Consider the following 14291-nt stretch of genomic DNA (forward strand, 5'->3'; position numbering starts at 1 on the left):
TCCTTCCTTCCTTCCTTCCTTCCTTCCTTCCTTCCTTCCTTCCTTCCCTCTTCCACTCCTCTCCTCCCTCTTCACCTCCTCCCCTCCCTTTTCCCCTCCTCCCCTCCCTCCTCTCTTCTGCCTTTCCTCCCTCCCTCCCTTCCTTTCCCTGGCAATGATGGTGCTAACTTCCTGGGAGGGAAGGGAGAAAATAGATGAAGCAGGGTGGGGTCAAGGTCCTTGTATGGCTGACTGTACTTGTCCATATGGGACCTAACAGAGGCTGGGCCCACACACCACATTTTTTTCTGGGGATTTTGACAGCAAGTGAACACATTAAGGAAAAATTGCCAAAAGAACCAGTATTTTACATGTTGAAAGAGAAATTTTTGTTCCCATTGAAAACATTCATAGCTTGTTTGATCAGTAAAGTTTGTTTTTTCATCTATAGGGTCAAACAAGATGGTCAGACATGGAAGGACTGTGAGGAAATTCCCATTTGAGCAGATCCAAGATCCATTTAAGAACTGAGCATCTCAGACTTAGCTTGGATAACAGGGAATCAGTGAATATGGGGTAGATGAAGAATGAATGGGGGGCGGGGGGAGGTATTAGGCATTTACTATATGTGCCAAGCACTGTGCTAAGGCCTTGAGGATACTAAAGGATCTCACACTCTAATTGGGGGAAATAATGCTGGGTGTATATAAAGGCCTTGGAACGTAAAGGGTCAGGACAGGGATCCAGACTCATGCCTATGAGTCAGAGGAGAGCAGGGATTTTGAGTTCCTTGTGGCAGGAGTGTAGATGCAGGGAAAGGGGTCTGTTGACCTGTCAGGAGGGGAAAGGTAAAGGAACACTCGAAAGAAGCTTTCAGGTGGGCTCTGGGCTTGGGGGAAAGGCAAACTTAAGTCTTTCAAAGTTGTTGTATGATGTTATGTAAATTATCGTGAGAGATTTTGTTAAATGCCTCTCTAGAATTGAGATAAATTATTCACTTAACCCTGTCTGCTTTAGTTTCCTCATCTGTAAAGTAAACTGGAGAAGGAAATGGCAGACCACTTCAGTATCCTTGCCAAGAAAACCCCAATGGGGTCATGAAGTCAGACGGGACTGAAACAACAAAATGTTTCTGGGAGGCAGCTAGGTGTTATATCAGGAAGACCTGAGTTCAGATCTAGCCTCAGAGGTACTTACTAGCTGTGTGAACCTGAGCAAGTCACTTAACTGCTATCTGCTTCAAGTTTCCTCCACTGTAAAATGGGGATAATAATAGCACCAAATGAGATAATAATTGTAAAAGTGCTTAGCACAGTGCCTGGCACTTAGGTTCTAGCTGCTATTAATCTCCTAATGACCAATCTCTTTATTTTGTCAAAAAAAGTAAACTAGGTTAGTCTGACATTCCTTGATGAAGCTTTGGTGGCTCTTTGTGATCCCTGCTTGCTTTTCTAGATGCTCAACCCCCATCCTTCAATAACTTGTTCTAGAATTTTACAAGAAATTAAAGTCAACTTTTTTTTTTTTTGGAACATCGAGGTCACATTTATTCTTCTCCAGCCCATGGACTCTCAAAGATCACTGACTCAACAGTCATGTCCGGAGAGGGCATTCACCACCCTGGGACCCACCCCTTTCAGTTCATCTGGGCCTGGTAACTTATACATCACCACCCTGTGTGTCTTTACCATCTCCCTATTTCTCCTGGGTTTCAGCCACCTGTTAACTAATTTTGTTCTGTTTATAGTCCAAAGATCATTTTACTTGGCAGAGAAAACAGAAGCAAAATAAAATTAGTAGAGGTGCTTCAACCCAATAAGTTAATCAATCAGCAAACATTTATTACGTGTCTTCTGTGTACCTGGCATTGTGCCCAGCATCTCGGGATGCAAAAAGAGGCACAAGACAGTTCCTGCCCTTAGGGGGCTTACAGTCTGTTCCTTCTTTGATTCCCTTTATTTCCCCAGTGTATAGCTTATTCCTCGTGTTTTCCCAGGTAAACATTCTTGGAATGTTCTTACAGGACCCTGCTAATTTATCCAAATTGAGGATTTGTTCTCCTACTGATACTGGCTAATGAGATGGGTCCCTCGAGCTAGTTTGAAAACATTTTTTTGTTTGTTTCAGCTATTCTTGGTTAAGACCACTTAAGCAGTGGTTGCCAATGATGGCATTTTTCTGTCTTGAGTCTGTGACAGAAGTCAGAAAAATATGTGCTCTATCATAGTGTTAGGGACTTGACCTGTGGTTTCATCAGTATGAAAAATTCCCTGATGAGGAAATTCCCTGTGGCACTTAGCATGAGCTTAGAGTGTCCTAGAGCACTGAGAAGTCAACATTTACTCAAGGTCACAAAACCAGGATGTATCCGACATAGTGACAGGGCATAGGCCCAAGCTGAGACCTTTGTCCCTGACCCCAAAAGAATTTGGATCCCATTTGTCTAGGGGCCCTGGAAAACCCCACCTTGAACTCTCCTTGAATTTCCCCACTTGATCTGGCATTTGACCCAGGCTATAAGCCTTTCCATTATTGCTAAGCCAAATTCTCTGTTACTCTTAACTTTGCCTAGCCCTCCCATTGTTGTCTTCGAAACACCTTCTGCTACTCCCCACTCTTGAATCCTATTAAAATCCTATTCTCTTGGTTCCTGACTTCCAGCCTCTAGTCACCGAAGTCTACTGACCACTCCCATCAATATCCTCCCTAGATTCCCTCTTCCAGTCACCCCAAACTGCTTGGCCAACCCTAGATCCCTCCCACTGTCTTTCTGTATCTAATATCAATCTTGGTCTCCTTTAAGGTGCTCAGGTTCAGTCTGGACCTTTTGTCAATACACGAGTCACAAATGCTAAGATTCCTTAAGAGTCTGACTAATATGGCAGATTTTTAATGCACTTTGTTTTTCTTTGGCTGAAAGAAGGCTTGGGTTGGATTCATTCAGGCAGGAACTGCATGTCACCCTTTCAGGGTCCCAGCACTTAGCCCGAAACCTTGACAATAGGAATAGAATCCAGATCTTCTGGAATCTGAGACTGACTCTAGCCATTCTACCATTCTGGCTGTCATAATGGATTTAGAGAAGAAGAATGTGTGACCTTGGAAGAGTCAGTTGACCTCTATGGGCCTTGGTTTATTCTTGATATGGATGACCTTGAGGGTCCTTTCTATCTTCAACCAATAATCCTACCATCATTGCTTCTGCTTTGTCTATAGTTTTGAGACTCTGCTCTTTCCTTTTTTAAAAAAATCGGGACATTTGCTCTTTTCCAGTGTCTTCTCCCTCCAGTAGTTAGGAAGACTCGAGTTCAGATCTGTCTTCAAACTCACTATTAGCTGTGTGACCCTGGAAAATAGATCAGGGAGAGGTAATTTAAGAATTATTGGATTACCTGAAAGTCATGGTCAGAAACAGAATCCAGATGCCATATTTCAAGAAATCACATAAGAAATCAGCACCTACCTCATTAAAGTTTTTATAGATACAGATATCAAAATGAAGTCATAGGTCTTGTCTCTTTTATGTTACTGCAGAAACCTTTTCAGGAGTGTGGGCTAAATTATTAAAGAGCTCTTCCCTTTAGCTTGTCACTCTGGGGAAAAAAAAGACAACAAATGAACCTCTGCTAGCATCGAGTCAAACTAAAACCGGGGTGGCTAGGTGACATAGTAAATAGAGCACTGGCCCTGGAATCAGGAGGACCTGAGTTCAAATCTGGCCTCAGACACTTAACAGAAAAACTAGCCATGTGACCTTGAGCAAGTCACTTAACCCCAATTGCCCTCCAAAAAGCAAAAAAAACCCCAAAACCTACCAACTGTCTAAACCAAGACTGGGGAGCCTGTGTCCTCAAGGCCACATGTGGCCTGCCAGGTCCTCAAGTGTGGCCCTTTAACTGAATCCAAACTTCACAGAGCAAATCTTAATAAAAGAATTTGTTCTGTAAAACTTGGACTCAGTCAAAAGGCCTAACCCAAGGGCTCAGAAGGCCATGTGTGGCCGAGAAACTGCAGGCTCCCGAGCCGTGGAAACCAGTCTAAAAACTGTTCTCTCACTTCCTCACCCACCTTCTTGCACCTGGGTGGGGTTTGAGAAACCCTGAAAGAAGGGATGAGGAAAAACTAAAATAAACTAGAAATAAATAACAGGGGAAATGCACATTTTAAAATCCCCCCTATCTGCTTATTTCTCCGAAATGCTTGCTTCTACCCAAAGTGGATCCCACTAGGACCCACTCTTTACAAATAGTATCTTATTTGATCTCTCAACAACCGTTTGGGGTAGGAGTTATTGTTAGCCCCATTTTATAGTTGATGAACTGAGGCAAACAGAAGTTAAGTGACTTGCCCAATCTTCTGATTTTGGGTCCAGTGGAATAATATTTCACTGTCCCAAATGATGCCTTTACTAATTCACCCTGTGACTCTGGGCAAGTCTCTACCTTCTGAATCTCCCTTTCTTTATCTTTGAAATAAGGATGCATGAGGGGGTTAGGTTTACTTGGAGAAGAGAGGCCCAATCATGGAGTTTTGAAAAGCCTGGGGTAGTTTATAAATCACCCTTTCCAGTAGACCTTTTTGGAGGTCCCTGACCTGCCACATTGTCTTATAAAGAATAACCAAGTTGTGTTTCTTTACTAAGTCTCTTGTCTTCGTGTTCACACTAGTGGGTTGCCAGTATTGACGTGGTAGAGAATGAAGAAGCCAACGCCAGTGTGGTTGTTAAAATGACGGACTCCTTCACCGAGCAAGCCGACCAGGTGATCATAAAAATATTCCAGGAAAAGATAGAATGTTGCGAATTCAGATTTTAAATTTCTTCTACAATTATTAGGCACCATAGTATGTGAAAATTATTAGGCACCACAGTATGAGAAATCCCTGTGCTTATGACTAAGTTATCTAGCAATGATCATAGTAATAATAGCTGCTATTTGTAGAATAATTTACAAAACAGTGCCTTAAATATATTATCTAATTTGATCTTCAAAATAACACTGTGGCTTTAGGTAGGTAAGTATTATCAGTCTCATTTTACAGATGGGAACACTGAGGTATGACTGATCCGGGGTTTAAGGCTAGTGTATGGCAGAGCATGTACTGAGATTTCCTGCTTCTGGACTGAGGGCTACAGAAATAAAACAGAATCAGTAGATAATAGAAGTGGTATAAAGTTTCCTGAGGGTTCAGAAGAGGGAACAATTACTGGGATGGGGTCAGGAGAGAGTGGGTATCAGGGAGGGTTTATGGAAGAGATGGTTCTTGAAGGATGGTTAGGATTTAGCAGGTAGAGATGAGGTGGGGTGTAGGAAATGAGTGTGAAATCCTCACTAAAATACAACTTTAGATGTTAAATAAAAACCACTGCCAATCTTCATTAGAGAAATGTATGAATAGAAAAGATGAGGAAAGAGTAAGATTCTCTTTCTTCCCATCCCCAGCCCCCTCCTCCTTCGGCATTAAAGGTTGCTAGGTAAACAGAAATTTGGGTTTTATTTTATTTTTCTCCATGCCTCACAGAGAGAAATTTCAGTCTGAATAGGTATAAAATCGTCCATCTGAGGAGGGAAATACACCTAATAGATAGCAGTTAGCAGACAATGAAGCAGAAAGCTTCGGATCCCAGGAAAACTACAGGCAACAGAAAATAACAGTCCTTGGATGGTATTTGAGCAGTGCCGCTACTCAGAGTTATTTTCTGAAATATGGGGCCCGGTGGTTAGCAGCTGGTTCTATGCCCTCATAAGCATAATGTGCACAAATATTCAGGGAGAGAAGAACGGTTCTCCACAGTGAGGGTAGAGACACTCAGCAGAAGGAATGTGCTGCCTAAGGATGAGTATGGGGGACGTGGGAGCCATGTCTAAAGTAGATGATGATAAAATAGGAAAATGGAAGCCAAGGGAAATGGGTCTGTCTTTGAAGGCATGGAATGGGTTAAAAAAATGAGAAAGAGGAAATGAGCCTTTAAAGCCCTATAGGAGGAGTAATTTAGGCCCAGAGGTGGGCAGGAAGAGAGGTAATGGACTTGAGCATAGGATGGGGAAACATCATCTTGATTTAAGAAGATGCCTATGGTAGCAATCAGAAGACGTTGCTGCCTGCATCTGAGACATCCTGAACAATGTGGGCATTTTGTTCTGGGATCTTGATGTCTCAAGTATGTCTTCAGAGTCAAGAGTGGGGTGGGAAGAGCCCTGGGTTTGGATTCAGACAACCTGGGTTCCAATCACAGCTTTGTTGCTCGATACCATTGTGTGTCCTTGCAGCCTCTTTTACTCTGTCTAGGCTTTGTAAAATGAAAAGGGTACACTAGTTGACTTCAACTCTAATATGATAATGATAATTATAACAGCTAGTATTTACATGTATTTACATAGTGCTGTACAAATTGAAAGGTTTTTATAGATTTGCAAAGTACTTTACCAGTAACATCTCATTTTATCCTCACAACAACCCTGAGAGGTGGGTACCCTTGTCATCCTGATCTTACAGATAAGGAAACAGAGGCAGACTGAGTAAATCATGCTTGTTGACTGCTTGATTCTCTGACTTTCTGAGAAGCATGTAGTATGTGGCTGCCATTAATTAGGTCTCTGAGATCCATAAAGTTTCATCAGAAGATTATTCAGTTTATAGGCATAAGGCATCTTGGTTTACAGTCTGATCATTAGAAATTGATTAAAATAAATTAAAAGGAGCCCAGGAGTTTGGACTAATAGAAGCCTATTCGGGTTTGGTCCTTTGATGGTAGTCGTAAGCGGGGAGGGGAAGGTAAGGGAAAGAAAAAAGAAATTTACATGATAAGCTTGTTGTATATTTGAAAGGAATAGCTAGTTGTATTCAGTAGATTTGCAGTTTGATGTACGGTCATTTTTTTTATTGTATTATGTTATGGAAATACTGGTTTTGTTCTATAAATTAAAAATTTAAAAAACTCTTAAACAAAAACATTAAAAAAACCAAAAAAAAATTAAAAAACCCTTGAAACTTTGTTTCCCTCTGTTGAAGGTGACTGCTGATGTCGGGAAGCTTTTGGGCGATAAGAAGGTGGATGCAATTCTTTGTGTGGCTGGAGGATGGGCAGGGGGCAGTGCCAAAGCTAAATGTAAGCCTTTTTCTTTCTGCATGATTCATTCCTCCATTTGTTCAACACATCGTGCTTCCATGTGCTAGGCACTGGGAGAGAGACAAAGATAACCAAGGGGGGGGCCTCTCCCCCCAGGGAGCCGATGTTTGGGTGAGAAGTGCAGGCAGACTCCTGTGCCTTTGGGGATCACTGCCATAACCACAACAGGTGTAGCCCAGAGGGTGATAGGAAAATAAGTACAGAGTTCTGTGGGAGGTCCGAAGGAAAAAAAAAAGCTCAATTCCAGATGATGCTGATGCTGAGAGACCAGCACTTCCTTTCATTGGCAAGCAGATGTTCTTTGAGTAATTCCATTTCATTCAACAAACGCATATTATGTATTATGTGCCTGCTCTGTGTAACCCAGTGGAAGCCAATTCAGATAAAAATGGGGGCCACTGAATGGTACATAATAATCCTGCGGGCCACATAGTGACTTAGAAAACCACATATTAACATTATCTGTGTCTTGTTGTTTCTTTATTTTGTTAACTATCTCCCAATTACATTCTAATCTGTTTCAGGCGGCACTCAGGAAGGGAGGGCACACGTTTGACATCTCTGGTGTAGACCAACTACCATTCTTAAACCTGAAAAAAATTGACAACAGTAAAAGGTTTCTGAATGTGCAATGACCAAAAATTAGTTAAAAATCAAACCTGTAATGAATCCAGGGTGTTTTCTGGTAGGGCTTGCCTGTACGTGGCAGCTTCATTGCAGCCTTAGTTCTGAACACAAAGCATTTGGGCCAGACTATGGCAGGAAACTGCCAAAAGGTGAAAACTGTTCTGGAGTGGAAAAAGTTTTAAGAAACTAGATAGGAGGAGGTGTTCTTTTGGCCAGCAGTCATCCATTTCCTTATTACTATGTAAAAATTTATGTCTTTTCACAAAGACTTGTTGATTTGGTTATACATATTTCTGCTTGATATGACATGGGGAGATGCAGGCAAGGTTTGAGATCTCTCTTCCCTTCCCATCAGCATGCCCATACAGCATACATTGGGGATACATACATATATACATACATACATTCGGGATGATCTCAAAAGGAAGGCAGCCCTTAGACTGCCTATGATGGGGAAAGGTTGCACTTCTCATATTCTGCTCCCCACATGTCTGTGTGTGTGTTTGGAAAGCCACTATCATTCTGTTGTCCCCAGGATATTAATTCCGCCTAGGTCTGGGGCTGTTGTTCCCTAAACATCAGTGTGTAATTCAGGTAATTATCAAGAAACAGACTCCCACCTGGGGGTGGATGAATCATGCTAATGATTTTGCAAAATGGGCTCAGTGCTCAGCCGGCTCTGTTTTGCAGACACCTTTCATCATCATTAGAATCTCTCTTTGTCTGTTTTTTTAAATGTTTTTTTTATACATCATTATCTCTGTCAGACCAAAATACCTTTCTCTGGCCTCTACTCATCTATATGTGTTGTCTTCTGTGTTAGAAAGTAATAGGGGCAGACTGTTGTTTTTGTGTTTTTATTCCCAGCACTCAATACATCTTGGCACATAGTATGCCTTTAATAAATCTCCCTTCCTTCCTTCCTTCCTTCCTTCCTTCCTTCCTTCCCTCCTTCCTTCCATCCCTCCCTCCCTCTTTTCCTCCTTTTCTCCCCTTTTTTCTTTCTCCCTCACTTTTTCCATCCTTCTTTTCCCCCCTTCCAGTAATTTCTCCCTCCCAATAATTTCCCCCTCCCAATAACTTCCCCCTCCCTGTCTCCCAAGTAGACTGTTCCTTTATATTAAATGAACAAACAAAAACAAATCAACACATCGATAATATCTCAGAATATCTACCCTTTTCTTCACTGAAAAGTTCACCACTGCTGCTGAGAGGCAGAAGGCTGCTTCTCCATCAGTCCTGAGGTTACCTTATGTCATTTCCATGCCTAGAGTTCTTAGCATATACATTTGCAATAATAATAACTCACTTTCAAAGCGTTTTATGGTTTACAAAGCAGTGTATTTCCACTCTGTGGGTAACTAAAGCCCAGTGCTTTGAAGGAATTAAACCAGTTGCCCATGGGTACACAGTAAGTAGTGAAGCTGATTCTTTAGCCTTGGCCAGGGTTGGGGAACCCGCAGCCTTGAGGCCACTTATGGCCCTCTAGGTCCTCAAGGGGGGCCCTCTGACTAGGACCTAGAGGGCCACCCCTACTCTAGATCTTCTGACAGAGTCCAGGGCTTTCTCCTTCCACTGCCACCTGTCCCTGTTGGTACCCCAGGTTTAGGATGTCAGGGGGCTCAAATGAGATTGTGAATGTGAAGCACTTTGCAAATTTAAAGCAATATATAAATGCTAGTACCAATCACCAACTCTCCCATCCAGGGATAAATGGATTCCCTGAAGGTTGTTTGTAGATCAGTACCAAAGTCTGCTGGTAAATGTTTAACAAAACAGCCAAAGAGGTAACTTAGTCACAAGCACTTTTAAATTCAGTCTTCTCTTTAAACATTTTCTTAAGTCTGGAAGGCCAGCCAAACAGTGAAGCCTGATTTGTAGCAGACTGCAGATTTCTAAGGTGAAAATTAAAAATTCAATCTGAGCACAGCCTTGACTGGGTTCCTGTGGACAGACACCTGTCCCTTGCCTTGCCAGTTTAAACTTGTTCCCTGCCCTTGTTACCTCTGCTAGCTATAGATTATGCCACCTACCCCCTTGGATTGCATGGGTGGGTGCTCAGGCTAGATTAACTCTTACACCACCAGTTAAATGATTGGTGGTTTGGTGTAATTGTGGCCAGAGACCATTCAGGTCTGGGGGTTAATTTCTCTTCCTCTCAGTTTCCGTATCTGTTGTGGTTCGGTTGTTTCTGACTCTTTACAACCCCATTTGGGACTTTTTTGGCAGAGATACTGTAGTGGTTTACCATTTCCTTCTGACTGACATCGAGGCAAACGGGGTTAAGTGACTTGTCCAGGGTCACACAGCTAGTAAGTGTATGAGGTTGGATTTGAACTTGGGAACATGAGTCGTCCTGACTCCAGACTGGGTATTCTATCCGCGGAGCCACCTAGCTGCCCCTTCCTGATCTGTAAAGTCAGGTTAATAGAATCATAGCATTTTGGACCTAACAGGGGCTTTCAAGGTCATGTAAGTTATTCCCCTTAGTTATAGCCCATGAAGAATAACTTCCCCAAGGTTGTATGATTAGTTGATGGTCAAGTTGGGATTGGAACCTTCTAGTCCATTGTTCTCTTTGTGCTCCCCACTAACTCCTAATACAGGCTATTATTACCTTATGGGAGTTGTCTAAGGCTTAAGATGATTAAATTAATCATTAATGTGCTTGCCTATTTATGTGTCTCTTCCCTCCTTAGAGAGCAGGAACCCTTCATTATCTGTTACAGCAGAATCCTACAGGCGCTTAATAAATGTTTATTAAATTGAATTAAATGAGAACATGTACAGGAAACTGCTTTTGGCTTTTCATTGCTGGGAAGATGAAAGAAATTAAGGGAATGTATGGAGGTAGAGATAGACTGGTTCTTACTTCAGTTCCGATTCTGGCCAGGTTCTTATCTTTGGACTCATTGGAAGGGATGTAAGCCCTCAGGCTCTTCCTTGGTGATTGCTACCTGCCTCTAAGGATGGGGCATCTGGAGCTAAGGTAGTTTTTGGTGGAACCCAGGGTTCCTTGTTGAATCCCCCTTCATGTTGCTGAACTGAGGACAGGGACTCTAGCTGCTTTCCCATCATGACGCTGTGGACATCAATGGCCGATGGTGATATCAACACCATTGTAGCCTGTGGAGGGTGAGAAGACCATAAAAGGAACTTGTTTCTGTGACAGTGGTATTCATTAAAAATAATAACAGTCGTAATATACTATCTGACCTTTATTTATGTAGAACTCTGTGTTCTTCTGAACTCCCTTCAGGTTATAAGGTATGCCTGGATCCACACCCATAGTCCACTCTTAAGTGCTCAGAGGAGGAAGGTGTGCTTCCTTCCCAGTTCTCTAGGACTAAGACTTTTCATTCCAATTCAGTAGTTTCATATCTCCTTACATATTCTCTACCTTGTGGTCTTGCTGGAAATGTTCCTCTTCGTTCTGTTTTCTTTACTCTGTGGCTCTTGAGGTCATAGGATCATGAATTTAGAACTGAAGAAGATCTCAGGGCTATCTAGGCCAAACTCCTTGCTTTGCAGATGGGGAAACTGAGGCCCAGGGGATTTTTTTGTAGGTCTTGCCCAAGGTCATACAGATACTAAGTGTCAGAGGTGATCCTAGAACCCAAGTTCTCCCCAGCCTAGAACCTGTGCTTTTCCTACTATATGCTGTGTTGCATACAAACCTTACCGAGTTCTTGTTTACTATTTCTTTATAGTTTAGTAATAGCTCATTGTATTTCAACCACATAGTTGGTTTGACTATTCTGTTTTTGGTTTTTTGCTTCCTCAGGAGAGGCTCTTTCTGGGATCTTTCTATCATTTAGCTCTTTTGGGTCAAATGGTATGAATAGCTTAGTTACTTTTCATTTATAATTTATGATTGTTTGCCATAATGGCTGTACCAATCCTCAGTTCAGCCTGCAGTGTATTAGTTGGGCTAATCAAATTTAGGATTTTTTTTTCAATCCATTTAATAACAAATGACTTGATATTTGAGATGACTCGTTCAGGGCCCAGTATTAGAATAAGTGTGGAATTACAATCTTGAATTCCCTTTTATAGAAGAATTTAAAGCCGGCATTAAAAGCTCAGCCATAAAAAGTTATGGCTGTGTAAAAGTCCAATTTAATGACTATATGGGGATATTCTTACAGATTCTTATAATAGGTTTAAGCTTTATTAGATACATTGGGTCTTATAAATACAATATTCTTCCATAAAGTATAATAATCTTTGTATTTAAGCCATTTCGACAAAGTACAATAATCTAATGGCTAAAAATTTCCCATTTAATTTTGAAAGATAACATATCTCATAAGAAACTACATTATTACAAGAAGGATAAAGGAGTGAAGCTTCTTGTTTGGTGGGGAAGAAAAAACAATTTGTTATAAATTCATAGATAAGTCTCTTGATTCCTGTTTTGGCTGGATTTTTAAATATAAAGGTGACAATGTTGCTGCCTGAGTAAGGAGAGCATAGGGACAGATGCCATCAAATGGCTAGAGGAATGTTTGCTTATGAAGGCCAGTGGCATAATCGTTTGTCTTGATGTCCAAATAAGCCCTGGTGGGCATTCACTCCCACACCATTTAAATGCAGAATCACTTGTAAACAATTTCTCTCCCAAGAACAGGTTGCATGAAACATTGGCCTTCTTCACTATTAAACAAAACCCAGAGAGATAGATAGGGGAGGAAATGCATTTGCTAAATGAGGAGGTGATGATATTAATGGAGTAGAACCATAAGATTATAGAGATCTGACCCCAGGCGGGAATTCTCTTCACAACATCCCTGGAAAAGTTGTCAGCTGGTTTCTACTTGGAAGACCTGTAGTGATGGAAAACTCACTACCTAACAGGGCAAATCTTTCTGTTTTTGGACATCGCTGATTATTAGGATTATATTTGGCAGAGAAGGGGGGAGGTTCTTTAGGAAAGGGGGAGAATAAGCATTTCTATAGGACCTGCTGTGTGATTGGTCTTGTGCTAAGCCCTTTTACAAATGTAACTTAATCCTCGTAACACCTCTGTAAGGTAAATGCTGTAATTATCCCCATTTTATAATCGAGAAACTATAGGTAAACAGAGGTTAAGTAACTTGCTTAGGGTCACAAACTTAGTAGGTGTCTGAGGCCAGATTTGAACTCATCTACCAGCACTCCATCCACTGTGCCACCTTGCTGACTCATTACTGTAGACCACTCCTGGTATGGAAATTCCCTTTACCTATGTGTATTGGTGATTCGTCTCTAACTATAGAGTTTTTAGGGGGTGCCCAGGGCACTAAGAAGTAGAATGACTTGTCCAAGGTCACCAGAGTATCTGTATACGAACTAGAATACATGTAGATAAGAGGTATAAGGTAAGGAGGTGTAGGGGCTTGGGCACCCAGGTGGTACAGTGGACAGAGTGCTGGGCCCTGAGTCAGAAAGACTTCCTGAGTTCCAGCCCAGACTCAGATAGTTACTAGATGTGTGTGACCTTAGGCAAGTCCCTTAACCCTGTTTGCCTCAGTTTCCTGGAGAAGGAAATGGCAAACCACTCCAGTATCTTTGCCAAGAAAACCCTGTACCCACAGGGCCATGAAGAGTCACACAACTGAACAACAACAATAATATTTAGGGAAATTTTTTTTGGAGGGCAATTAGGGTTAAGTGACTTGCCCAAGTAGTGTTAGTAGGCTAGTAGATATTAAAGTGTCTGAGGCTGGATTTGAACTCAAGTCCTCCTGACTCCAGGGCCAGTGCTCTATTCACTGTGCCACCTAGCTTCCCCCTATTTAGGGAAATTTTACAGCAGGAAATGAAATAAGCTTTCATATAAAAATCACCCTGTTTTAAGCATGTTTGCCTACGTGATTTAATATTTAATAATTTAGAAGGCTAAATGCTGCTAGCTTCAAAATTTTCTCACGGCATGTCTATTCATACACTACCCGAGAGCTCTGAGGGATGCTGTTTTGTACTGTCTCAGAAGCTCAGTTTGGAAGGGACCTCAGAAGCCGTTTAGACCAACCTGTACCAGCACAAGAATCCAACCTAAGAAGTGATCATTTGCCTTGAAGACCTCTAATGACGGGGACCTCAATTCCTCCCAAAGCAATCCATTACACTTTGGGACAGCTCTGATGATTTGTTAAGTCTAAATGTCTTCCTTAGCCAGTTACCAACTTTGTGACCCTGGGCATTTTATAAGGCTACTCTTTCAGCCTCACTTTTCTCATCTGCAAAATAGGAATATCAGTAGCACCAGCCTTCAGAGGTGTGATGGGTATCAAATGAGATAACATGCATAGCTTTGAAAACATTAAAGCACTGCATAAATGCTAGCTCTCGTTCCTTTCTTCTTCTCTTCCTTTTCCTCCTGTCTTCTTCCTTTTTCTTCCTTCTTGTTCCTTCTTCCTTCTGGGACCAAACAGAACATGTCTTATTTCTTTTACATTTGACAGCCCCTCAATTGAAGACCATCAGCATGTGCCTGTAAGTCTTCTTTTCTTCAGGATAAACATCCACAGCCCCTCCAACTAGTAATCCTCACAGGCCATGAACTGGGGATCTT

At 41.8% G+C, this 14291-nt stretch overlaps 1 protein-coding gene across 2 annotated transcripts in view; it reads left to right on the plus strand.

The window, feature by feature from the left end:
• Nucleotides 1-14291, plus strand: part of QDPR (quinoid dihydropteridine reductase) — a 167660-nt gene that overhangs the window by 137071 nt on the left and 16298 nt on the right. For both annotated transcript variants that reach the window (XM_069069290.1, XM_069069279.1), the window contains 2 exons: nucleotides 4647-4739; nucleotides 6991-7087. In XM_069069290.1, coding sequence (XP_068925391.1) covers nucleotides 4647-4739; nucleotides 6991-7087 — 190 coding nt within the window. The remainder of the gene's footprint in view (nucleotides 1-4646; nucleotides 4740-6990; nucleotides 7088-14291) is intronic.

This window comes from Petaurus breviceps, unplaced genomic scaffold (genome assembly GCF_028583685.1).
Source record: "Petaurus breviceps papuanus isolate PSGF00001 unplaced genomic scaffold, PetGlider_PUasm1.0 140, whole genome shotgun sequence".
In the NCBI taxonomy this organism is placed as follows: domain Eukaryota; kingdom Metazoa; phylum Chordata; class Mammalia; order Diprotodontia; family Petauridae; genus Petaurus; species Petaurus breviceps.